The 27,371-nt window shown below is 35.5% G+C and overlaps 1 protein-coding gene and 1 pseudogene across 1 annotated transcript in view; one reads left to right on the top strand and one right to left on the bottom strand.

The window, feature by feature from the left end:
* Ccdc171 (coiled-coil domain containing 171) overlaps positions 1–27,371 on the bottom strand; it is a 304,559-nt gene that overhangs the window by 188,692 nt on the left and 88,496 nt on the right. The window contains exons 12-16 of the mRNA XM_090330023.1: positions 14,108–14,214; positions 12,148–12,237; positions 10,883–11,083; positions 7,168–7,335; positions 4,138–4,326 (exon numbers count right to left, since the gene is read on the bottom strand). Coding sequence (XP_090186149.1) covers positions 4,138–4,326; positions 7,168–7,335; positions 10,883–11,083; positions 12,148–12,237; positions 14,108–14,214 — 755 coding nt within the window. The remainder of the gene's footprint in view (positions 1–4,137; positions 4,327–7,167; positions 7,336–10,882; positions 11,084–12,147; positions 12,238–14,107; positions 14,215–27,371) is intronic.
* LOC150065427 (cytochrome c, somatic pseudogene) lies at positions 15,846–23,381 on the top strand (annotated as a pseudogene).

The following is a 27,371-nucleotide window of genomic DNA, read 5'->3' as shown; positions in this document are numbered from 1 at the left end:
AGGTAGGTATTCTACCAGTAGGCCATACTCCTGACCCCCATTTGAAATATCTTAATATACATCTTCATTAAAAATATCTTTTATGCAATGAAAATAAGCCAGGTGTGGTAGCTCACACCTGTAATCCTAGCTACTCAGGAGTCTGAGATCTGAGGATCAAGGGTAAAAGCCAGCCTGGGCACAAAAAAAAAAGGACCTGTAACTCTTTATCTCCAATTAACTTCTAGAAAATGGGAAGTGGGGCTTGGTTTAAGGGTGGGGTGGTAGCCTTGAGCTGAAGAGCTCAGGGACAGCGCCCAGGCCGAGTTCAAGCCCTATGACCCACCAAAAAAAAAAAAAGAGAGAGAGAGAGAGAGAGAAAAGAAAAGAAAAAAGAAAAAGAAAATAATAAAATGTAACAAACACAAATTCACCCATTTTCCCTATAATACATATATTTTTTTGCTTAAAATTAAGGGACATTTGGTGGAGAAACTGTAGATTATTCATTGCTAATGAGTAAGTAAACTGATCCAGTCACACTTCAAGAATAGCTTTGTAGAGCTGGAAGGGTGACCTAGTGGTAGAGTGCTTGCCTAGCATGTATGAAGCCCTGGGTTCAATTCCCAGGTACCACATATATAGATAAAGCTGGAAGTGGTGCTGTGGCTCAAGTGGTAAAGCTCTAGCCTTGAGAAAGACCAAGGACAGTGCTTGGGCCCTGAGTTTAAGCCTCAGGACAAGCCAAAAAAAATACAATAGCTTTGTAATTCCTCAATTTTAAACATATAATTATTATATGATCTTAATTATTCTATCTGATGGGCATATATATTTATAGATGTGTACACATATGTACCTATATATACTATATCTACATGTGTGTATTTATATACTACATGTACATGACATATATACATACCATATATAAACGCTCAAGCCCAATAATAACATAGTATTATTAATAACCAAGTCTATTTCTAAAGTAATTGTGAACAGAAGACTCTTCCAAAGTTTCATTAAAAGTAGCTACTCACAACTCAAGTCAATTAAAACTTGGTATACAAAGCCGAACACTGATGATTCAAGTCTATAATCCTAGCCATTAAAGAGGCTGGGGTCTGAGGATCACAGTTCAAGGCTAAAGCCAGCTAAGGCAGGAAAGTCCATGAGGTTCATCTTCACTGAAAAAGCCAGAAGTGAAAGTGTGGCTTAAAGTGGTAAAGCATTGGCCTTGGGCAGAAGGAACTCAGGAACATCATTCAGGCCTAGAGTTGCCTTGAGGGAAGGCAAAACTGTAGAACTAATAGTAACAAAATTTTCTAAAATAAAATTTGCTTTTCCTGGGCTGGGAGTTTGGCCTAGTGGTAGATTGCTTGCCTTGCATGCATGAATTCCTTGGTGCCACATACATAGAAAAAAGCCAGAAGTGGTGCTGAGGCTCAAGTGGTAGAGCTCTAGCCTTGAGAAAGTCCAAAAACAGTGCTCAGACCCTGAGCTCAAGCCCAGGACTGGCAAAAAAAAAAAAAAAATTTGCTTTTCCTCTGAGATTCATTACAAGATAATTAACAAAATATAGAACTAAAATGAGTCATTACTGTATATTAAATTATATTTGATGAAAGATAAAGAGGAAAGAGAAAAAGAGAGAGAAAAAAAACAAAGACAGAAAGAGAGAAGAGAGAAAATAAGAAAGGAAGAGAGATAAGAGATACAAATAAAGTCAGAGATAAATTGAGAAAAAGAAAAGGGAAAAGCATAAAGCAAAAGAGAAAGGGAAAGATTAAAAACAGAAAGAAATAGAGAGAAAAAAGGAAATAGAAAGACAGAAAAGAGAAAGAGAAAGAGAAAGGAAGGAAGGAAGGAAGGAAGGAAGGAAGGAGAGAGGGAGAGAGGGAGAGAGAGGGAGAGAGGGAGAGAGGGAGAGAGGGAGGACCAAGGTACAAAGCCAGCCCAGGCAATACAAAGCTGAGAGATTCTTATCTCCAATTAATCACTAGAAAACAAGAAATGGGGCTGTGGTTCAAAGGTAGGGTGGTAGCCTTGAGCTGAAGAGCTTAGGGACAGCACCCAGGCCTGAGTTCAAGCCCCATGACCCCACCCCCCAAAAAAAGAAATATGAAGTGAAATGGTTTTTATTTGCATTGTAGCCTTGGGGGAAGTCTGTAGAATTAGTAATAACAAAATTTTCTAAAATAAAATTAGCCCTATAAGGTGTATTATAAAATAATTAACAAAATATAGAACCAAAATGAGGCAATACTGTATATTAAATTATATTTGATGAAAATCACACTATGCATATGGGTACAGACTATATGCCAACATATATTATGTACTTTTAGGAATAAGAAAAAATGGTGCCAGAAACATGGATAAAGAATCTGGTTGTGGATAAATTATTTACAGGAAATTTTTCAGTAAGAGTTCCTCCTCACTGAAATGAGGAGGAACTTATAATTATTGAACTCTCACTTATAATGATTGGCTGTCTTCAAAAATTGATATGCTATGCCTTCTATATTTACAATAAACTTAGCTCAAGCATATATAAAAATTAAAAACATGGAAGATTACATTATCTAATTTAAATACTTAACAAAAGACTACAGTAATTAAGTCAGTGGAGTATCAGAAAAAGAACAGATACATTCAGAACTGGACTTACACATATACAAACAGAAAATTGATTTTTTACAAAAGTACAAAGACAATTCAATATAGAAAGGATAATCTTTTCAACAAATAATACTAGAATAATTAAATATCTACATGAAAAAAACTTCAACTCATAGTTCACATCTTTACAAAATTAACCCAAAAGTGATCATGAATCTATATTTAAAAAACCTATAAAAATGATTAAAAGAAAAATAACTAAATCTTAATGACCACTTAATTAGGCAGAGAGCTCTCACACACTACACCAAAAAATGAAATCAATATTAGACAAGATTAAAATTGGAGATTTATCAAAACTAAAATGTTTTTTTTCTTCTTTCATGACTTTTTTATTGTAATTAAGAGAAGGGTTACATTATATTCACCAGGTAGAAGGTACATTACTTTACATACATTGATACCCTTTCTCATGTCTTGGTCCCCATTTCCCTAACCCCACCCTCTCCCCTCATCTTGCAAAACTAAAATGTTATATTGCTCCTGATAGATAAGGATGATAGTTCACAATATAAATAATTTATATGAGAAAAATAGTTATGTTAACTATTGTGACTTTTATTAATCAAATCTAATATAGAAGATGATATATCTCATAATTATTTTGTAATAGAACTGTAATATAATGTCAGTAGCTATGTTCATTTGTTGAAGCTCCCTCATTGTGTCAGAAAACATGCTAAAGGAAGAAGAGCTGTCATTGGTTTTGTTTCAAAGCATTTATTCCATGGTCCCTAGTCCCATCATTCTTGGCCTGAGTGAAATGGGAGCATAGTAAAGCAAAACACTTATAGTAGACAGGAAACAGATAAAGGGAAGCTAGGCAGTGTACAAAATATCTTTCTAAAGCCTACCTCTAGTGACTTACTCCTCCAAATAAGTCCCACTTTTTCTTTCCCCATGTTCCAATAACACTGTCATGATTCTGTCAAGGGTTTAATCCACTGACTAGGTCAGGAAAGTACATAAAATCCAATCATTTTCCCAAAGTCATCAGACTGCAACCACACATCCCCGATACCCAAGCCTGTGGAGGTAATTCATACTCAAAATATAGCACAGGTCTAAGTTTTAATGCCAAACATCAGATGAGAGCCTCTATCAAGAGCATTAATTGGGTAAAAAGATACCTAGACTAATACTGACAGTATTTTACCAAACATGCTTAACATTTTATTTCCAATATAAATAAAAGATACACAATTTTAGCATTTAATTGACCAATGTACCTCAGGCTGTTTTAGCCAGAACATCTTCCAAACTTAAGTGAAAGAAAAATCCTTAATACACACACACACACACACACACACACACACACACACACACACACACACACACACCACAGGTGTTTGCTTGGTTTGTGAATGCGGGTATTTAAACAAGTTTTATGAGATTCTAAGAATTTTAAACTGATTTGAAGTTAAAATGGGTTATGCTGAGCAACCTACTTTTTATAAAGCTCTTTGTAGAATAGCATACCTGTGCCCTCTTCTGAACTTCCAGGAGAAGTTCAGAATACTGCAGTTCCAGTTCCTTCTTTTGTTTATGCCAGCAGCTCTCTTGGGCTTTGATCTGTTCTGCCACTTTGTTAAAGGTATCTTCCTGAGTTTGTTGAAGCTCCCTCATTGTGTCAGACTTGTTTTTACAGATATATTCTAGATGACTTATCTATAAGGAGAAATGAAATGAAGAATAAGATATTCTTCTAATAAATCACTTGTTCGCATCACCTCCCTCCAAAAAACACCCAAAATTCTCTACATAAATCATATAAAATTTTAAGTTAAAATATAAATTAGGAAATAGGAATTAGTAAGGTATGTGATCATATCACATATGTTTTATATATTTAAACAACAAATTTTATTGGTTTCTTTATAAGTTGTTCATTCTGTAACCAATTTTACAAATATAATTAAGAAATTCTTAACTTCTGGAATCAAAGCCCAAGCTATTCAGATACCTTAATGGAAAGGGACATACTTAAATGAGATTTACAAATGTATAAATATTTTACATAGTTACATATTTTTGAGTAGAATATTCCAGCCACTGTTTAAACATCAAAAAGCAAATCCGTGGGCCAGGAGTTTGACTCAGTGGTAGCGTGCTTGCCTAGCATGCTCAAAGACCCACATTCAATTCCTTGGCACTATATACATAGAAAAAGCTGGAAGTGGTGCTGTGGCTCAAGTAGCAGAGTGCTAGCCCTGAGAAAACACAAGGACAGTGATCAGGCCCTGAGTTCAGGCCCCAGAACTGGAAAAAAAAAAAAATTGAAAAGAAAAGAAAAGCAAATCTGTATTTTCCAAAAAGTGTGACATTTTAAAACTATGAGAAACTATTAAAAACAGCATCATTTCATAAGCTGTATGACAGGTGGCCCACACCAATAATCCTAGCTATTCAGGAGGCTGAGATCTGAGGATATGGAGCTCAAAAGTCAACTGGAGTGGGAAAGTCCATCAGATTCTTATTTCCAGCTAACCTCCAAAAACTGGGTAGGTGTAGCTCAAGAGAGCCTTAAGCAAAAAAACTCAATAGCAGGAAACTGGCACTTGAAAGTGTAGGGGGAGGTAAATGAACAAGGGAAGAGGGTAGAAAACACAGCCATAAGATTCAATGCACATTCTATGAAATTTTAAAAATTGAGTATAGGGGTTGGGCTGAAATGGGTTGGGAAAAATGATGAAAGGGATGACATCAGTCAAGACTCAATGTATTTATAAACTAATTTGTTGAACAATAATTCATTTGTAGAACTACTTAAAGATAATAAATATAATTTTTAAAATAAAGAACAGCATCATTTCAGAAGGTTAAAATGTATTCATTTTAACTCAGCAATTTTAAAGCTATTATGTACACTTTGACCATCACAAACAACATCTATGCTTCTCACAATTTATTCCTTCATTTCTCAGGCCTATTCCTTAGTGCCTATGGTTGTGTTTGCCATGAACCAATGAAAAATGCTTAGCAACATAAAATCTTGCTCCCAAACTGGTTGTTTTATTAGTACAGCATTTTTAATATTATTTTGGTTACACAAAGGGGTTTCATTATGATTTCTATACAGGCACATAATGTCCCTTTATCAATCTCATTCTATCACTCCTATTCATCCCTCACTTCTTAAAATAATTTCATTGCTTTACTTTTATACATGCATATAAATTACTTCACTCATAATTACTCTCTCCATTTACTTACCCTCCAACAGAAACTTTTTTTTTTTTTTTGCCAGTCCTGGGCTTGAGCTCAGGGCCTGAGCACTGTCCTTGGACTTTCTCAAGGCTAGAGCTCTACCACTTGAGCTACAGCACCACTTCCGGCTTTTTTCTATGTATGTGGTACCAAGGAATCGAACCCGGGTCTTTGTGCATGCTAGGCAAGAACTTTAACCACTAGGCCAAACTTCCAGCCCCCAGCAGAACTTTTATACATGTTTTTTAAGAACTTACAAAATAGCCAGGTGCGTGGCCCCGGCTTGTAATCCTAGCTACTCAGGAGGCTGAGAGCTGAGGATCACGGTTCAAAGCCAGCTCGGGCATGAAAGTCTGTGAAACTCTTATCTCCAGTTAACCACCAGAAAACCAGAAGTGGTGCTAAGGCTCCAGGGGTAGGGTGGTAGCCTTGAGCTGAAGAGCTCAAGGAAAGAGCCCAGGCCCAGAGTTCAAGTCCCATGACCAAAAAAAAAAAACTTACAAGATAATTTTTTCTTCTTGTCCTTTAAGAGCTGAAGTCAGTGTACTTAAGATCTGAAAACTAGACCACAAAAACATAATTCTGACCAGCTCAACAAATCAAGACAAGAAACAATATCTTTAATCATGACCTATGCTAATTTGCTAATCCATTTGTTTCCTATAACCAATTTTTTTCTTTTTTAGAAAAAGACTGAATTCCTAAGCTCATAAATGGTAAATTGACCATAAAAGGCTGATATTTTGTTCTACAAAACACATATCTCACATACTTTAGCATGAATTAGCTTCATTTTCTCATACAGTTTTGGTATCTGGGGGGGGGAAAGAAGTTAAAACCATAATTTATGAGATTTTCTAAGTGCTTTTTAAAATATCACTTGTTTCCTAAGCAAAGATTTTTAATATTGTGTCTTTGAATAACTGTATCTTGTTTCTATTTTATACTAACATAAAGAGTTGGTTTATTAATGTAAATGACTAAGTTCTTTGAATTGCTTCATCAGTAAGATTAATTTATTTTCTTTTAATTAGGTCCCTATGGCTAATACTGGCTAGTAGTATTAGCATGTCCTGCACAGAAAGTGGAGCTTAGAGACTTCATACAGACTTCAGTCACATTTACATGCCCACAGCAATGGCATCAAACTGAGTTGTAGACAAGCTATAATTAATGGTACTGAATTATTAACACCCAAATTCTTTTTGAAATAAGATGAATGTCAGCCTCTCTTAATGATACTGTGATGTGGACAAATGTCACTGAATTTAATAGAGGTATCTGGTGCCTGAGGACAGTTACCTTCTCATTAGCCCTGTTGAGGTCTGCAATGAGAGCATCAACATTCTCTTGCAACACTGCACAAAGCTCAGACCAAGAGAATTTATCCAGTATGCCTTCTGGTTGTTTTATGAGCACACAGCCTGCTACCAAGTGCTGATACAAGGTATGAAGGCAGGTTAGTTTCTCCTGAAAGAAAAAAAAGATAAATTAAACCCTTTCTGTTTTGAAATACAATAGAAATCATAAAGAATGTATTATTAAAACCTAAGTAGAAATCAAAATAATCATGTTTCAAATGCTGACATTTAGATGACCTTCTTTTCCAACGTTCAAAAGCAATCATTAAAAATAATCCTGGGAATTGTCTGTACCTAGTATTCAAATTCAAACCCTGATTAGAAGCCAGAAGACCAGGACTCTAACACAGCATTGCTGCTGATGAGGATGTGATATTAGCATGTACTTGCTTAGGCCTTCACGTACCTAGCTATAACACAACATACATATAGAGATAGACAGATTACATGTTTCTATGACCTTTGAACTGGAAGTGAATATGGTAATTCTATAATTTCATATTAAATTTGATTAAATGGATAACAAAGTATATCTAAAGGGCTTAACTCTTATGAAGAAAAAATTATATCTGGACCTTAATCCAGTAGTTTACAACTACTTAGTTTTCTTTCTACTTCAGAAATTTCCACTTTACTTACCATTCACAGGAAATCTATCTCAAGTCCCTTAGGCAAAGAAGACAGTGATATGAAAGATATGAAAGAAAAACTCATTTGTTTTCCCCTTTACAAGTTTATATAGTATTTGGCACATCGAGCATCTCTAACGGTTTAAATATTACCAAGCAACCTGTTTTTAGCAAAACTGAATAGATACTCAGGTTTATATTTTCAAAAACACACAATTGAAAATGTTTTTAAATCCTTTTAAATTATATTGTTGAATGGCCTAAAAAGATTTCCTATTCATTATAAAACTGGTCTTATCTTGAACTCATAAAACTTACCGACAGTAATATCAAGTAACTTCCTTTATAAGGTATTTCATCTATAGTCCCAAAGCATAGAACTCAAAGACAAAGTAACTGTAAAACTGCAAAAATATTTTATGTAAATAAAACAAATTCTTTCAAGATATCCTAATGTATCAGGAAAAAAATTTTTCGAAGAACAAAAATGAGGAAGAAAAAAAGAAATTCTTCTACATTAAACAAATAAATATAGCCCAGGCAAAAGTTGGTAATTAGAAACTATAAGGTTAGTCTCCCTGGATATTTATACATATATGTGTGTGTATATGTATACTAATTTACTTTTTTCCAAAAACAAAAATTTTAACATGGGTCAGGAGTTTGGCCTAGTGGTAGAGTGCTTACTTAGCACACACGAAGACCTGGGTTTGATTCCTCAGTAATACATATACATAGAAAAAGCCAGAAATGGTGCTGTGGCTTAATGGTAGAGCTCTAGCCTTGAGAAAGCCAAGGATAGCGCTTAGGCCCTGAGTTCAAGCCCCAGGACTGGCAAAAAATTAACATACTTATACACACATACAAATTTTTGGAATATTGTGGTTTGAACTCAGGGCTTTATACTTGGTAGACTAGACTGATACTACATAGCTCCACCTCCAGTCCTTCATTGTTTGTCACTTGTCATTTTTTTAGAAGAATCTCATTTCCTGAACAGGCATGTGCCTGATCTGCCTACTTTCAGGCTTCCTCTTCTCACTGGGATCACAAGCCCATGGAATACATCCAGCTTGCTTCCATGAATATAGAGTAGCTTGATATTTCCTTCTTGGACTAGCTTCAAATCATGATCCTCCCATTCTCAACTTCACAAATAATAAGGATTAAAGGCATGAGAATCAGTGCTCAGATGGGAAACTCAAAAACTTTGAGAAATATGAAATTTTCATTATAAATGTACTGTGCAGGTAAAGATGGTTTTGTACTTTTAATTGGGTTCAGACACATAAAAATCTTATTAAATATAACTACTACAATGCAATATTTAGGTATTACAATCTTGCCTCTCCAGGTGATCAGGTTCATTTTTACCAAGTGATTATGTTCACCATCAAGGAAGTTTATCCTCAAGGATAATTTATTGTGTTTCTATTTTGTCCTTTTTGATTGGGCCGTGATAACTAAGCATTATAATTATCCAGTTGGCATGAAAAAAGCATCCCAAATTCCAAAATAAATTCACACATGTTAACCCAACCACAATGCTGTAGACATGCTGACTTTACAGTATAGTCAGGCTTCTCATTTCCTTTACTTTAATCATTATCTGATGTGTAGAAAAATTCCAACCCTTTCATATGCACACAATTTAAATCCCAGACTGTAGGAAGAGTGGAAAGAATGTTTCCTTTTTATTCTCTTGGCATTCATGTTCGTATTTGTTACAGTAATGAATTCAATATGCAGAACAACTTGAGATAAACCAGTTCCATCAGCTATACGAGCTCTATGTCCCGCATGTAAAAGAAAATATAAAGCAATAATGTCATTTACATGGACTCTTACAAAATATGAAAATTCTGTCTTTTTGTTTTTGTCATATTTTATAAAGTTATTAGTCAATAAAACTAGATAAACAATTCTCCAGAGCTGTCAAATAGTTATAATTTTCTGAAACTTTCACTGCTCTAAGTTCTTATTGCTATTCAATAATTAGAAAACAAAGAGATATTTTATTAAAGTATATATTATTCCTATTTTACAAATAAGAAATCTGAGTTATAAAATGACTAAGCTGTGTGGTTTATCCAACGCCAGACAGTTTATAAACAGAAACACCAAGATCCAACTCAAATCTATCTGATTTTTCTAAATTTCTTTCCATCATATCAAACAGAATTGCAGAATTAAAAAATAATTGTGGGGCCGAGAGTTTAGCCTAGTGGTAGAGTGCTTGCCTAGAATGCATGAAGACCCAGGTTCAACTCCTCGGTAACATATACACAGAAAAAAGCCAGAAATGGTGCTGCTGTGACTCAAGTGGTAAAGCTCTAGCTTTGAGAAACCCCAAGAACAGTGCCCAGGCCCTGAGTTCAAGACCCAGTATTGGACAAAAAAATAATAATAATAATTCTGTCACTGTCAAAAAGACAAAACCTTAGCTGGTTTCATGGCTCACACTCATATAATCCTAGCTACTCAGGAGGCTGAGATCTGAAGATCCCGGTCAAAGCTAACCCGGGCACAAAAGTCTTATCTCCAAATAACCACCAGAATACTGGAAGTAGCACTGTAGCTCAAGTGGTACAGTGCAAACCTTGAGCTGAAGAGCTCTGGGACAGTGCCCAGGCCCAGAGTTCAAGCCCCACGACTGTCAAAAATGAAAGAAAGAAAAAGAAAGAAAGAAAGAAAGAAAGAAAGAAAGAAAGAAAGAAAGAAAGAAAGAAAGAAAGAGAGAAAGAAAGAAAGAAAGAGAGAAAGAGGGAGGGAGGGAGGGGAGAAGGAAGGAAGGAAGGAAGGAAGGAAGGAAGGAAGGAAGGAAGGAAGGAAGGAAAGACAAAATCTTGAAATCTGTTGGAAATACAGCAGCACAATAGAATAACTGATTTTGCAGCTGCCATGAATATTTCAAAATACTCAGTATGGAACTTTCATAATAAAAACATACACAAGTAAAAATGATGCATAAAACTGAGGTGCGTGAAAAGTTTTTTTTACTAGCCATCTTTCTGTCTCAGACAATACCTCAGCGTCCTGGTGGAATGCCTGGGAAAGTTTCTGCAGTTCCCCTTCACATTGGGCTGCTCGCGACTTTTCATTTTCCCAACAGTGCAGCACATTTTGTAGCTCCACTTTTAAAGTGGTTATTAAAGCTTCTCGGTCAGCACATTTAGTACGCAATTGACTTAGCTCTTTATGGACATCAGTCAGTTTGTCTTGAAGTTCCTGTCAGAGACACCAAATACAGAAAAATTTTAATAACTATTCTTAAAATCCTACTTGTTCAAAATGCCAAAAAATATCCTGGAAACTTTCAAAGCTTAAATGCAAAAGAATCAAACATTTGTATATAATGCTAAACATTAAGGTACTTTACTGAATGTATTTTCTAAATATAATGTTTTTCTAAAAAATGAGAAAATCTGTTAAGCTCAAAATTGTACATGAAGTATTAGTAAGATGTCTTATTCCAAAAAGAGCTCATTAAGGGAGTTTACCTTTCAACTGATTATGAAAATTTAACTTGGTAGTTAAAAACTTTTAGTAACATTTTTAAAGTCGATCTCTTTACATTTAATGTAAGAACATTTATCTTATTATGGTACTTCAAATACTAATAGAAATCTCAAATATGTGGCATAAAATTGTGCTGAACAATTTGTTCCTTAACCTTAACAAATTCTATTCAAGTGTGTTTATTATAAACTCAGTATGAACCAATAAAATGAAATTGTAACACTACTGAACAATTTAAGTTTTGCAAAGATGTAATATACAAAATCATACAGAAATATTTTTCCTGGACCTTAGTCAGCTGTGGTTTCAACCCATTAGCAGACACAATATACTAAAAACAATTGCTCTTCTCTAGACTAATAAAAACTGACTCCAAATAGATATGTTCATGTAAAATATGTTTAATATATATCTAAAGAAGAACATTAGATCTCAAAGCATTATAATTTACTTAGAGAATAAATTTTTCCTATAATCAACACAATCTTCAAAATTCATTTTTAACTGTATTTCTTGTTTGTCTTTTCTTTGCCGGTGCTGGGATACTGCACTTGCTAGGCAAGTGCTTTGCCACTAAGCTATATCCCAGCCCCCAAAACATTATTTTTAATGAAAATAAAATTGTTACTTTAATTAGCTACACAAAATTAAAAGTGTATCCAAATTTACTTTTATTAAAAAACTATTAAAATTTATCTTCAAGTATCTCTAAAATAGTTTCTCAATAATTATATTTACTCTTAATACAGAAAAGTTATTTTTAATTGCAATACCTTTATATTTTTAGTGTAAGACTCATTCTTCTGTTTGGTAGAATCAAGTTCATTAGATGTCTTTTCCTTAGCAGCATTTATATGGTTAAGCTACACAAAGAAAGATAAGTAACTTTTTTATATTTTCAAGAATAGGCAACTCATTAACAACTAATTGCGTAATGCTTTTTACTGCATATATACAGATATTTCAGTAGCCATTAAAAATACCAACAACAATGCTTCTTTTGGTTAAATCTATGTAGAATCGGTCACAAGCTCACATGATCAAAAAGAAAAGAAAGCATTCAATCTTAAAATGTCACTGGTATTATTATTGTATTTTTAGTAGATGTCTGGATAAAAGATTTCATTCTTAACTGTAAACAAATATAACTTTATTCTTAAAATCCTTTTGGACCAAAATGCCAAAAGCAGTGGCATCTAAAGGAAAGAAAAAAGAACAGAGCAGAAGGCTGTTTTTCTATACATCATGAGGGTATTCGCTGGACTCTCACTCCATATGACAACTTTGGGGTCAGTCACATGCAGTCCTGCTGGGAAAGCTTGTGGCAGGTCATCAGTTGGTCCTGCATTGCTTGTGATTTATTTTCTTTGACAGTTCATTCTTCTTTCTGTCAGACGGCTCTTTTTGCTTTCTTTGCAGCCACCCCCTTGGTCTCCCCACTGCTGTCTCTGGCACTAGTTCACAACAAAGCACATTACTAAGCCAAAGCCTGCTGAGTCGACTTTTCAACTGTGCTGAAGATCATGTGACATTCATCCTCCCAAATAACAATTCACTGTGGGTAATATGTTCCTAGTTACCCTGCAGCTTTGAGGCCTAGGCCTCAGAAGAGTTTCAACTAACACTACAGGTTATCTTGTCTCACTGGGAAAGGCTTAGTAGTATTTGTCTTCATAGAAATTTAATTATTTCAATAGTCACTTTCTTCTTTGTTTTTTGAATATTTAAAGGTATTAAGAAGACTCACTTTTCCTTTGTTAAGCTTAGCAAACTAAAACAAGCTTCAACCAATATAATGTTTTTGTGGCCTTTAGCTTATATGAAGGAAAGAGATAAACAATAAACACTGCACTGTTTCTTATCTTTGGCTAAATACTATTGTTTTGCCTACTAATTGTATTTAATGTAATTATTTCATATACCAATTTGACAAGATGTAATTAAACTTTTTAATTTTTAAAACATTTTAATACCCAAGAAAATTATGAACTTACATATTAAACAATACAAATGAGATGATAAACAGAAGCATGAGCTTTCTCAATCAGCAAACTAAAAACTTCTAGACTACACCAGATATTTTTTTAAAATTCTAGCAACATGGTAGTAGCACTGTGGCTCAAGAGGTAGAGCAGTAGCCTTGAATTGAAAAGCTCAGGGACAGAGCCCAGGCTCAGAGTTCAAGCCCTATGACTGAAGAAGAAAAAAAAAAAAAAAACCCTAGTAACACTTTACTCCCCTTAGAGAATGAAAACTAATTTATCTTCTTTTATTAAAATAAGACTTCAGGGGGCCAGGAGTTTGGCCTAGTGCCTAGCATGCACGAAGACCCAGATTCAATTCCATATACATAGAAAAAAAGCTGGAAGTGGTGCTGTGGCTCAAGTGGTAGAGCCTAGCATTGAAAATGCCAAGGACAGTGCTCAGGCCCTGAGTTCAAGCCCCAGGACTGACCAAAAAGAAGCCTTCAGTTTGTACATAAAGTATGAAGATCAAGAAGTGACAGAGTCACCTTAACTTTAAAAATAATAATATGCCTGAAGAGTTAGAAAAACATAAGTGTGACACTTTAGGCCATAAAGAAAGAACAGTGATAGACAATTTATTATTTTTTGTATCTGTGAAGCTGTCAGTTCAACATTCACAATCTTTTTGACCTTTGAAACAAGCAAGGGATGCATACTGGTACCGCCCAAAGGCTGAATGTGTGGAGCCAAACAGTGCAAGTGTTACCTCATTAGATGCATCTTCCAGTTTGTTCTGGTAATCTGTCAAGGTATGCCTCAAAGTCTCAAGGACAACTGAGAAGCTGGGAGGTTTATCTTTGTCCTTGTGAATACCTAGAGAAAAATACAGGATGAAAACATATATCCTTAAAGTCATACAGCACAAAAAATTAGGAAACAATAACAGAGATATTACAGTAAAATAGAGGTAAGACATGAAACATTGAACAGAATTTTATTCTCAGAAGTGGACCAGCTACATAGTCAAGTATTAATAGACTTCCTAAACAAGTAACAAACTTAAAGTTCATGATATATAAAGTTCAAATTTCTTGCTACTTACCTTATCAAGACACATCTCTTTTTATTCCACATCACCTACAAACAGCAGCTTTTATATATACCTATTATCCAACACATAAATGAGTAGTCTATACTAACACAGTATTATATATACTTACTCTGATCCTGTGTTTCTGATCAGTCAGGCCTTTTATAATATAATTACATAATAATTTCTGATCTTCAAGTATATAAATTTCTATTTTCTTAAAAATCTTTTAATTTTTAGAGTTCTCAGGTTACAATTTAGAATAAACAATAAATCTGCTATTATGAATATAACTCAAGTCATGTTTTGTCTAAAACCCTGAAGGCTGATATTCGTTGTAAAAATAGTATTTGCATACTATGCACACAAACTACTTCAGTATTTTAATTTAGTTTAACTTAGTTGGGCTGTAAATTCAATGTGTTCAGCTAGTCAAGGCCATATAATCAAATAAAATTCCAAATATTATTAAAAAATAATCAAAACCTGAGCTTTTATACAAAATGAAAAATAGCTATCTTACTGCTCATCAAGTGTTAAAAAGTATCAAAGTTAGTTTTAAGATACATTAAAATACTTTATTTCCTTTCTATTGTTTCTCCTCATATTTCATAATCTAAATATTTTAATATACAAAAAATACTTTTAACAAAGATATTTTTAAAGAAGCAGTCTGCATATTTTACTATTCATTCAACTAATCTACTGAATTCCTATTTACTAACCTTAAGACATTAAACATCTAGATGAACATCAGCATACTCTAATCATGTACAATTTACAACCTAATATTTAGAAAACAAAATACCAGCTGCCAGCAGGTCATGCCTATTATCCTAGCTACTCAAGAGGCTGGGATCTCTGAACTGAGTGAGTATGGCAGTTCAAAGTTAGTATGGGCAGAAAAGTCTATGCAACTCTTATCTGTACTGAACCACTAAAAAGCCAGAAGTAGAGCTGTGAGGGGGGCTGGGAGTTTGGCCTAGTGGTAAGAGTGCTTGCCCAGCATGCATGAAGACCCAGGTTCAATTCCTCAGCACCTCACATACATAGAAAAAGCCAGAAGGGGTGCTATGGCTCAAGTGGTAGAGTGCTAGCCTTGAGAAAGCCCAAGGACAGTGCTCAGGCCTTGAGCTCAAGCCACAGGACTGGCAAAATAAAAAAAAAGAAGTAGAGCTGTGACTCAAGTGGTCAAGCACTAGCCTTGAGCAAAGAAGCTCAGACAGAACTCCCTGGTCCCAAATTCAAGCCCCAGGATCAATGAAAAGATAATTGTAAATAACTACATAAGATAATTTATCCATCATTCAAACATGAAACTTGGAGGAAATGGAAAAAGACAGAAAAAAATGGAAAGACTGAAAAATATTGGTAATATTTAGTATCTTAATCAGGTAAGTTATGTTAGTAAATTTACGACATTTACCAAGGTAAATTTAAACAGTATGTTAAGTAAAGATACAAGACTTTTTTAAACAGTCAGAATATTTAAGTTATAATCCAAAAGTAATCTGGAAACAATCCTTATTCCAACCAGGAACAAAACAGCTGAATTATAATAGTGAAAGAGACAATGTTCTTTGTAATGACTGTAAATTGAGAAGACAGCTCATTAAAAATTTTATTAAAGGTCTTACCCAAATATATTTTTAAACTGTTCTCTTGCACAAGATAAAATGAAAATGTATTTCTTTTCTTTTGCCATTACACAAAGCCAGTGATGAATAAATCATATGAAAACATTCAGAAAATGTGCTAATTTTTATAATGAAAGGCAACTCAGCAATTCAGAATAAAACTGACCTCTGTATATTTTTATATTTTATATAAACTAAAATTTTCTCATCCAAAAATGTTTAAATGATGTTTAGTTGAAGTATAAATTATGTTTTATTTTCCTTCAATATGTAAATGTATGGGTGAGATAACAATGGTGAAACCTCTTAAGCAATAATATACAATTAATAAAGATTTGCCCTCCCAGTGGGAGAGGTCAAATAAATAAGAGGAGTAAGGACAGATAATAAAGTGAAAATACTTTATGTACATACATGAAAACAAATAGGAAACCAGTGGGGGTGAATGATCAAGATGCACCATATACATAAATGGACATATTAAAATGAACTCCCCTTTTGACAACTAATTGATACAAATAGCAAAAAATAAATACTTATTCCTTAACATGATAAAATGACTTTGAATAAAAAGAAATGTGTCAATCCGTACCAAGGACCTTGTTGACTTGTTTGAGATCTCCTGGATCTCCAGCTTGCCAAAAGGTAGCCCTTGATTTTTAAGCTTCTATAAGCACATGAGCCAATGGAAGACAGACAGATAATCTCCTGTTGATTCTGTGTGTCTGAAAAACCCAATGTAGTTATTGAACGAGTACAGAATTTCATATATATAAGATGAAAGAGTTCTGGAGATATGCTTCACAATAATATGAATATACTCAATACTACTGAACTGTAGACTAAAAATGGTCAAGATTGTTAATGCTATATTCTATGTTTTTGATAAGAATAAAAGATCATTAATAAGCAACTTCAAATCTACATAAGGAGTACATTTAATGGTAAAGATTCTTTTGGAATAAAAGTTTAAAGTACTATATACACAATGGAATTCTATGCTGCCATTAGAAAGAATGGCACTGCCCCATTTGTAAGGAAATGGAAAAATTTGAAAAATCATATTAAGTGAAGCAAGCCAGACCCAAAGGAATATAGGCTCAATGGTTTCCCTCATTTGCAATAATTAGTATACACCTAGAACTCTCCTAAGCAGAGGCTTACAGTAGCACAAAACCTAGATACATAAGGTCATATAAGATGAGACTAAATGAAAGGATCTCTAAGATATGAGCTTTATCTTGTGTGATTGTTGTTCTTAATGTACTGTTATTTCTCTTCTCTTTTGTTGCCCTTTGGTTAATCTCACATTATTACTGTATCTGACTTTGTTATCTGGTATACTGTATATATGTTTATTTGTTTATTTGAAACAGGAAAGGGAAGGGGGAAAATAAGATGATTGGGAGGATGTGGGAGAGGGAAATGGGAACATAAACATAAGAAAGGGTATCAATGTGTAAGAAGTAAGGCACCTGCTATCTGGTGAATATAACTGTAATCCCTCTATACATTACCTTGATAATAAAAAATAAAATAAAAAAAAAAGTTTAAAGTACCTAACCAGGGGTGGACCCATATCCAGCTGAAATCTTTGATCAGAGTGAATAAATATAGTATATGTAATAAAATAAGGAAGTTGTAAATATAATGTATGATCATGTAGTCAAGAGCAAAGGACTAAATAGATAAAAAATTTTCTTTTTATTCATATTTTTATTGTAATTAATAGAAGGGTTACATGATATTTTCCAGATAGGAAGTGCATTAATTCACATACATTGATACCCTTTCACATGTCTTGATCCCCATTTCCCCTCCCCCACCCCCACCCCTCATTTTGTTTTCCCCCCTTCCCTATCCAATTTCAAATAACCAAATACAAATAAGATATAAAATTTTCTAAGTGGTGCTGTGGCTCAAGTGCTAGAGCACTAGTGCTCAGGCCCAGAGTTCAAGTCCCACTTAAGACAAAAAAAGGGATAACGAGATATAAATTTTCTCCTGTAATCTATATACATATATATATTTATATCCAAATATTTTTTGGCCAGTTGTGGGAACTGAACTCAGGGCCTGAACACTGTCCTTGGCCTTTCTCAAGGCTAGAACTCTACCACTTGAGCCACACCACCACTTCCAGCTTTTTGCTATGTATGTGGTACCGAGGAATGGAACCCCGGTCTTCACGCATGCTAGGCAAGCACTCTTACCACTAGGCTATACTCCCAGCCCCTTATCCAAATATTTTTAATTTTATCTTAGTCCTTATTAAATACTAAGATGTTTTGATAATAAACAGCTGGATGTGAAGATACACCTATAATCCTAGCACTGAGAAGTCCAAGGCAGGAGTAGCATAAATTCAAAGTAACGGTTTAATTCTTTTGCCAATCCTGGGTCTTGAACTCAAGGCCTGAGCACTGTCCTTGGGTTTTCTTAAGGCTAGAGATCTGCCATCTGAGCCACAGTACCACTTCCAGCTTTTTTCTATGTATGTGATACCAAGGAATCAAACCTAAGTCTTTATGCATGTTAAGCAAGCACTTTATTACTAGGCTAAACTCTTGACCCTCAAAAAACTTTTTAATGACAACATTATAACTCAGTTTTTAAGTTATAAAAAATACAAAGTAGCCAGGCACCAGTAGCTCATACCTATAATCCTAGCTACTCAGGAAACTGAGATCTGAGGATCACGGTTCAAAGCCAGCCCAAGCACAAAACTCTGAGACTCGTCTCCAATTAATCACCAGAAAACCCAAAGTGGCACTGTGGCACAAGTGGTAGAGTGCTAGCCTTGAGCTTAAGAGATCAGGGACAGAACCCAGGCCAAGAGTTCAAGCCCCACAACTGACCCCCCCCAAAAAAAATACAAAGAGAGCACAACACAGATAAAAGAAAAAAAAGAATGTCACCAACAAATGGATAAAGGGCTATTGATGCTCTTTGGAAAGAGTTTTTATGTGTTTAGTCGCACAAGGAATACATATTTCATGTTAATCACAGCATAAGTTTACCATTATCTTTGTTTGGAAGTGAAATATGGTTTTAAAAGGTATTGACACAGAGCTGGGAATGTGGTCTAGGAGTAGTGTGCTTGCCTAGCATACATGAAGCCCTGGGTTTGATTCGTCAGTACCACATATACAGAAAAAGCCAAAAGTGGTGCTGTGGCTCAAGTGGTAGTGCTAGCTTTGAGCAAAAGAAGCTCAGATACAGTGCCCAGGCCCTGAGTTCAAGCTCCAGGACTGGTCAAAAATAAATAAGATCTCAGGGACACCATTAAAAAACCAAACATATGAAGAATAGTCATAGAGTAAGGAGAAATAATTCAAGCTAAAAGCATAGAAAATATATGCAATAAAATAACAGCAAAACAAAAAAATCTTAAGAAAAGTCATAGAGGTACATGAGCTTTCTAAGACAACAAACGAATAGGAGCAGAAAAATTATTCCCAATGCATATTATGCTTTAAACATGACATATACAACAAAGAAATAATACTGACATCTACAAGAGATTTCTCAGCAGAAATTGGAAGCAAGGAGAATTTAGAATGATATATTTCAATCTCTGAAAGAAAATAACTGTTGAGTCTAGTGAACTATATCCAATAAAACTTTCCTTTATAATCAAAGAAGAAATAAAAAATATTCTCTGTTAAAGAAAAACCACAGAATTGATTACCACTAAGCCAGCAGAATTAATTAACATACACAAAAGTAGACAAACACAGCTATGAAATGGAGGGGAAAAAGTAAATTAAGTCTCATTAGACAAGTAATGAACAAATAAGGATGGAGAAAGAAATGGAAAGCATATCAGAAATAGTCACAGGAATTATTAAGTTGACTTCAGTAATAACTCTGAATATTGATGGTCTCAATTCTCCAAAAACACATGGAAAGTCAATTGGTTTCAAAAGAAAATCAAGGGCCAGGAGTTTGGCCTAGTGATAGAGTGCTTGCCTAGCATGCATGCAGACTCAAGTTCAATTCCTTGGTACCACATACACAGAAAAAAGCCGGAAGAGGTGCTGAGGCTCAAGTGGCAGAGCTCTAGCCTTGAGAAAGTCCAAGAACAGTACTCAGGCCCGGAGCACAAGCCCAGAACTGGCAAAAAAAAAAAAAAAAAAAAGAAAAGAAAAGAAAAAGAAAATCAAGATGCAGCCTGGCATACCAGTGTCTAATACTTATACATCCTAGTTATCTGAGAGGCTAAGATCCACAGGACCATGGTTTGAAACCTGTAACACACAAAGACCTCTTCTCACCTATAGCTGGACACAACAATGCCAATCTATCATACCAGCTGCAAGGCAGGCTGGGATTGAAAGGATAAATGTCCAAGGACAGTCCAATTAGAAAATTTCAAAAGATTCCATCTCAATGGAGAGAAGCTGGGTGTTGTAGCACATACCTGTCATCCCAGTTCTGAAAGGAAGCCTACAGTAGGCAAATCACAGTCCAGATATGTGCCAAGAATGGAAGTAAGACCCTCACTCAAAACTGCACATATAAAACTGCACATAGACCTCAACATAATAATAGTGGGTAACTTCAATACCACATTATTGTCAACATATAAATTATCTATGTGAAAATTAACAAAACTTCACATTTAGAAATCAAATGGACAGGCTAGGAGTTTGGCCTAGTGGTAGAGTACTTGTCTAGCATGCATAAGACCCAGGTTCAATTCCTCGGTACTATATACATAGGGGGGAAAAAAGCCAGAAGTAGTTCTGAGGCTCAAGTGGTAGAGCTCTAGCTTTGAGAAAGCTCAAGGACAGTGCTCAGGCCCTGAGCTCAAGCCTAGGACTGGCCAAAAAAAAAAAGAAAGAAATCAAATGGACTTAAAATGTCTGCATCAATAGACCTAGATGTCTGGATCTACAGAATATTCCACCCAACACCTGCCAAGTATATATTTTTCTCGGAAGCTCATAAATCTTTCTCCAAAATATATCATATTTTTGGACATTAGAAATGTACAAGTTGCTTACACCTGTAATCCTAGCTCTTCAGGAGGCTGAAATCTGAGGATCACAGCTCAAAGCCAGCCTCAGCAGGAAAGTCTGTCAGTCTCTGATCTCTAGTTAATCACAAAAAAATAAAACTAAAAAGCCACAAGTGGAGCTGTGGCCCAAGTGGTAGAGCACGAGCCTTGAGCTAAAAAAGTTTCAGGGACATTAATGTACTATCTCTCATCTCTTTTGCTGTCCCTTGGTTATCTCATATTGTTACAGTATTTTACCTTGTTACCTCCTATATTGTATATATGCCTATTCGGTTATTTGAAATAGAATAAGAAAGGGGGGAAACAAGATGAGGGGTGGGGGTGGGGGAAGGGAAATGGGGACCAAGGCATGAGAAAGGGTAACAATGTTTGTGAAGTAATGTACCTTCTATCTGGTGAATATAATGTAACCCTTCTATTAATTACAATAAAAAATATATGAGGAAAAAAAAATACCTAGGCCCTGAGTTTAAGCCAGAGAACAGGTACAAAAAAATCTTAACAGCCGGGAGATAGAGCGCTTGCCTATCATACACAAAGACCTGAGTTCAATTCCTCAGTACCACATACATAGAAAAGGCCGGAAGTGGCACTGTGGCTCAAGTGGTAGATTTCTAACCTTGAGAAAGCCCAAGAACAGTATTCAGATCCTGAGTTCAAGTCTCAGGACTGGGAGAAAAAAAAAAAAAAAGTAAGTTTCATCTTATTTGGGACCGGGAGTTTGGCCTAGTGGTAGAGTGCTTACCTAAGAGGCACCAAGACCTAGATTCAATTCCTTGGTACCACATACATAGAAAAAAGCCAGAAGGCCGGGAGTTTGGCCTAGTGGTTAAAGTGCTTGCCTAGCATGCATGAAGACCTGGGTTCGATTCCTCGGTACCACATACATAGAAAAAAGCCGGAAGTGGTGCTGAGGCTCAGGGGGTAGAGCTCTAACCTTGAGAAAGTCCAAGGACAGTGCTCAGGCCCTGAGCTCAAGACCGTGACTGGCAAAAAAAAAATCTTAACAAACACAAGAAAACTGAAATAACATCTTAATCTTAATAGACTTTTATAAAAAAAAGAATACTAGAAACCAACAAGAGAAACTGCTAGAAATATTGAAACACACTGAGAGTGAATTGTCACTTGAATGATTAGGAAATCAATGAAGAAATAAGTAAGGAAATAAAAATACTCCTAAATCAAATAAAATTGAAAACTCAAATTATGGGAATTTTTGGGACATAGAAAATGCAAAGTAAAACCTTGCAGCTATGAGTTTCTAAATTAAAGACATATGGAATTCTCAAATAAATGACCTGATGGTACATGTCAGCCTCTTAGAAAACAAGAACAACTCAAAACATAAATGCAATAAGACAAAAATTAAGATCATGACAGAAATTAATCAAATACATACTAAAAGATCAATACAAATCATTGATGAAATAGAGTTGGTTCTTCAAAAATATAATTAAGATTGACAATCCCTTAACAAAATTAACAAAAGAGAGACCTGAATTAATAAAATTAACAGATGCAAAAGGGCACTGTGGCTCAATTTGCAGAGTACTAGGCTTGAGCACAGAGAGGCTCAGGAACAGAGCTCATCCCTTGAGTACAAGCCACAGGACCAACAAAAAGAAAAGAAAAAAAATAGGGCCGGGAGTTTGGCCTAGTGGCAGAGTGCTTGCCTAGCATGCACGAAGACCCAGGTTCGATTCCTTGGTACCACATACGTAGCAAAAAACCAGAAGTGGTGCTGTGGCTCAAGTGGTAGAGCCCTAGCCTTGAGAAAATCAAGGGACAGTGCTCAGGCCCTGAGCCCAAGCCCAGGACTGGCAAATAAATAAATAAGAAAGAAAGAAGAGGCAATATGAGAGAGCAGGGCATCTAAAGATTTTTGTTCAGAAGTATGCCCAATGCGAGTTGGTTGTAATCCAATTCCAAAAAATCCAATAAAGAAAACAGACATCACAATAACAAAAAAGGAAGAAGAAGAAGATGAGGAGGAGGACAAGGAGGAGGAGAAGGAAATGTGTCCAGTGCTACATCGTTGAAAAGGGAGGCAAGCACGACTGGGCCTAACCTCCATGGTCTATGTGGTCAGAAGACAGGTCAAGTAACTGGATTCACTTACACAGATGCCAACAAGAACAAAGGCATCACCTGGGGAGAGGATACACTAATGGAATACTTGGAGAATCTCAAAAAGTACATCCCTGGAACAAAAGTGATCTTCCCTGGCATTAAGAAGGGTGAAAGGACAGATCTGATAGCTTATCTCAAAAAAGCTCCAAATGAGTAATAGCACTGCCTTATCTATTTATTGCAAAACAAATGTCTCATGGCTTTTTAATGTGTACAGTAATTCAATTGATCTCTAATAACCAGATTTCAGATCATGAATAGCAGACAGAATATTTTTGCATTTAAGTAAAACCTGCTTATGATCTTTGAAAAAATATGCTGTCATTTCCCACCCCCCATTCTGTGATATGATTGAACTTACTAATGTTAAATTTTTCTGCAAGATAGGGAGTAATATCATCTCCACATGTGTCAAAGATTGGTTTTATATTCAGATTTATACAGCTAATTATGAGAACATCTTTAAATATTGGGGGAATCCTTTTACTGTTTCAGCATCAAGTAAAATTAACCTGTTTGAATTTGTGATCATTAACCTGCTAAAGGCAATGGTTGAAGATGAGGCAATGTGTATATATATATTTTTTTCTTTTTTTCGCCAGTCCTGGGCTTGGGCTCAGGTCCTGAGCACTGTCCCTGGATTTTCTCAAGGCTACAGTTCTACCACTTGAGCCACAGCACTACTTCTGGCTTTTTGCTACGTATGTGGTACCAAGGAATCGAACCCGTGTCTTCGTGCATGCTAGGCAAGCACTCTACCACTAGGCCAAACTCCCGGCCCTGGCAATTTATATTTTTGACTATACCAAATTGTCTGGGCCAATTTAATTAGAATTTCCTGTCTCTGAAATCTGCCTTTTACTTATTGAAAGGTATTTTGGTATCGCTTATGTATAAATGTCAAATAAAGAATATTTAACACTTGTCCCATTTTACAGTTGGTTTGTTAAGTTCAGATGTTTTTTAAAGTGCCCGTGATAGATACAATACCAAGTTTGTTTTTAATTCTTTACTAAGACAAAGTTATAATTTGGGATTTTCTTTATGCAGCTATTCAGAAACACAAAAAGATAGAGCTACTGTGTATGTGTGATGATAGTGGTGCTTTTTGTCAACTTCTTAGAGAAAGGGATTATAAATGATGTGGCCATAAGACTTAAGGTAATTAAAGATAAATAATACATGATCTTTTCGTTGTACTTGGTTTAATGATTGACGTCAGAACTTGTTAAAGAGCTACAGTAACCCCTAAATGTCATTGTAGCAGTGTTTCAGTCAACCTGCCTAGGTTGAGTGACAGTGGGTCTTACAGATCAACTAAAACTAGTATATCACTTAAATTGTAGAGTTAGTTCCTTTGGCCAGACTTATGCTAAATATGCTTCTTATGTGTAGCAGCAAATCATCTGTACATTATTTCATGCAGCATGTGACTTAGGCATTTAGAGTAAACCTTGGAAATTTTTCTTCATATTTTTTATTGTAAGTAATAGAAGGGGTACATTATATTCACCAGATAGAAGGTGCACTAGTTCACATACATGGATACCCTTTCTCATGTCTTGGTCCCCATTTCCCTTCCCCCACCCCCACCCCGGAAATTTAATAAAGAATAACAAGTCAAGAAGAAGAGGAGGAAGGAGAAGGAGGAGGAGGAGGAGGAGGAAGAGGAGGAGGAGGAGGAGGAGGAGGAGGAGGAGGAGGAGGAGGAGGAGGAGGAGGGGAGAAGGAAATATAAAAAGACAAAGAAAGGGGCCGGGAGTTTGGCCTAGTGGTTAAAGTGCTTACCTAGCATGCATGAAGACCCGGGTTCGATTCCTCCGTACCACATATATAGAAAAAAGTCGGAAGTGGTGCTGAGGCTCAAGTGGTAGAGCTCTAGCCTTGAGAAAGTCCAAGGACAGTGCTCAGGCCCTGAGCTCAAGCCCAGGACTGGCAAAAAAAAAAAAAAAGACAAAGAAAGCCAGATGTTGGTGTTCACACCTGTAATACTAGCTACTCCAGAGGATGAGATCTGAGGACTGCAGTTAGAAGCCATCTGGTGAGACTCATATCTCCAAATAACTACTTAAAAACCAAAAGCGGGGCTGTGACTTAAAGTGGTAGAGCACTGGCCTTGAGAAAAAGAGCTTGGGGACAGCATCCAGGCCCTGAGTTCAAGCACCACAACTGAAAAAAAAAGGAAAAAGAAAAGGAAAAAAATCTAGAAATAACTATAAAATTTTTAAGAAATTGAAGGCAACACTAGAAGACAAAAGTCTCCTGTTTCCCTTTCTTGGAGTTCATTTTATAAAATGTTATTTTATATGACCATATGCATATAGTTATTGGGCCTTTGTCATCTACTCCTATGCATATAACTACTCTATGGCCTCAGTGTGTGGATTCCAGAGACTTATCTAATTTATCATGTCCCAGTATATACATACCATATATATATATATATATATATTGCTATCAAATACTGTTATAGTTCTATTTATGTTATTGTTGTTAATCTTTTGCTATGCCTTGTTTATATGTCAGATTTCATTCATAGATATGTGAGTTCAGAAAACACAGTGTGTGAGTGTGTGTGTGTGTGTGTGTGTGTGTGTGTGTACACAGTTCAGTACTGTCTATGCTTTTAGACATCCACTGGGAGAGCATCTTGGGAACGTTTCAAGTGTATATATGGGGGATAGATGTGTTTTGTGGTTTTTTTTTTGTTTGGAGGGGCTTTTTGCATTTTGTTTTGTTTTGTTTTGCCAGTCCTGGGGCTTGAACTCTCAGCCTGGCACTGTCCCTAGACTCCTTTTGCTCGAAGTTAATGCTCTATTACTTTGAGCCACAACATCACTTCTGGCTTTTTCTGTGATTAACTGAAGATAAAAGCAAAAGCAGATAACATTGTAATAGAAGGCTATTAATAAAGAAGGAATGAAACCAAAACCCAAACAGGTATGCAATTCAGTGGAGGAAGTGATGCTGTGGCTAAAGGGGTAGGGAATAGCCTTGAGCTGAAGAGTTCATGGATAGCACCCAGGCCCAGAGTTCAAGTCCCACGACCAGCCAAAAAACAAAACAAAACAAAAGGTGGAACACTCAGAACAATTCACTGGAAGAGGATCTAATGAAAATACTTACAGAAATATGAACAAACTAATAGAACCAATAATACATGGCAAGGGACCAATGAAAGAAAAGAGTAGAAAAAATGTATATCTAAACCTGAGAGCCATATGAAGGGTATATTGTTACCATAGTCTAATAAGAGTCACATTGATTTAAAAAAAAAATAAGAGGGCTTATTTGATAAGAATAGATATTGAAAATAAAATGAAGTTCCTTTCAGAATGCACTGAAGCACAGATGTCAGAACACATATATATCCTGATTTCTTTCTTCTTACACATTTTGAATCTCCTGATGGTACTGCTATTGTGCTAATTCAACTAGAAGTTAGAGGGCAAAGAAGCCTAGATGCAGAGAAGTAAACAGACACAAAGAAAACAGACATAAGGACCATGAATCCATGAGGATAAATGTATAAACACCAGGTACAATATATTAGAAACAAAGACACCTCTAGAGCAATCTTAAATTCATTAACTCAGGAAACCAGTCCTTGGTAAACTAGAAAGTTGAAAGGCATGATTACTACAAGATAAAAACTAAAGGAAAAACTTAAGTAGAAGACAATTCTTCTTCTACAGACTTTGTAATAACTTGACTAGCATTTTATCAACAATTGCATTTCAAAATTCCAGGAGACTTGACCTCATTAGTGTTAGCTTTTTGTAGTCAACTTTAAAGAAATACTCAACATAATAGTGAAGTATAAGATATAACATTTAGGGGCCGGGAGTTTGGCCTAGTGGTTAAAGTGCTTGCCTAGCATGCATGAAGACCTGGGTTCGATTCCTCGGCACCACATACATAGAAAAGGCTCAAGTGGTAGAGCTCTAGCCTTGAGAAAGTCCAAGGACAGTGCTCAGGCCCTGAGCTCAAGCCCAGGACTGTCAAAAAAAAAAAAAAAAGATATAACATTTAAATTTTAAAAAGGTCCTAAACCCTACTAAACATTGATGCATTTCAATTCATAAAAAAAAAGAGTATCACTGCAAAAGATTTTTAAAAACACAAGTTTTTTGGCTTTTATTTATTC

The sequence above is a fragment of the Megascapheus bottae genome, chromosome 3 (genome assembly GCF_031878675.1).
Source record: "Megascapheus bottae isolate mThoBot1 chromosome 3, mThoBot2.hap1, whole genome shotgun sequence".
NCBI lineage: Eukaryota > Metazoa > Chordata > Mammalia > Rodentia > Geomyidae > Megascapheus > Megascapheus bottae.
This window is presented reverse-complemented; position numbering and strand designations above follow the sequence as displayed.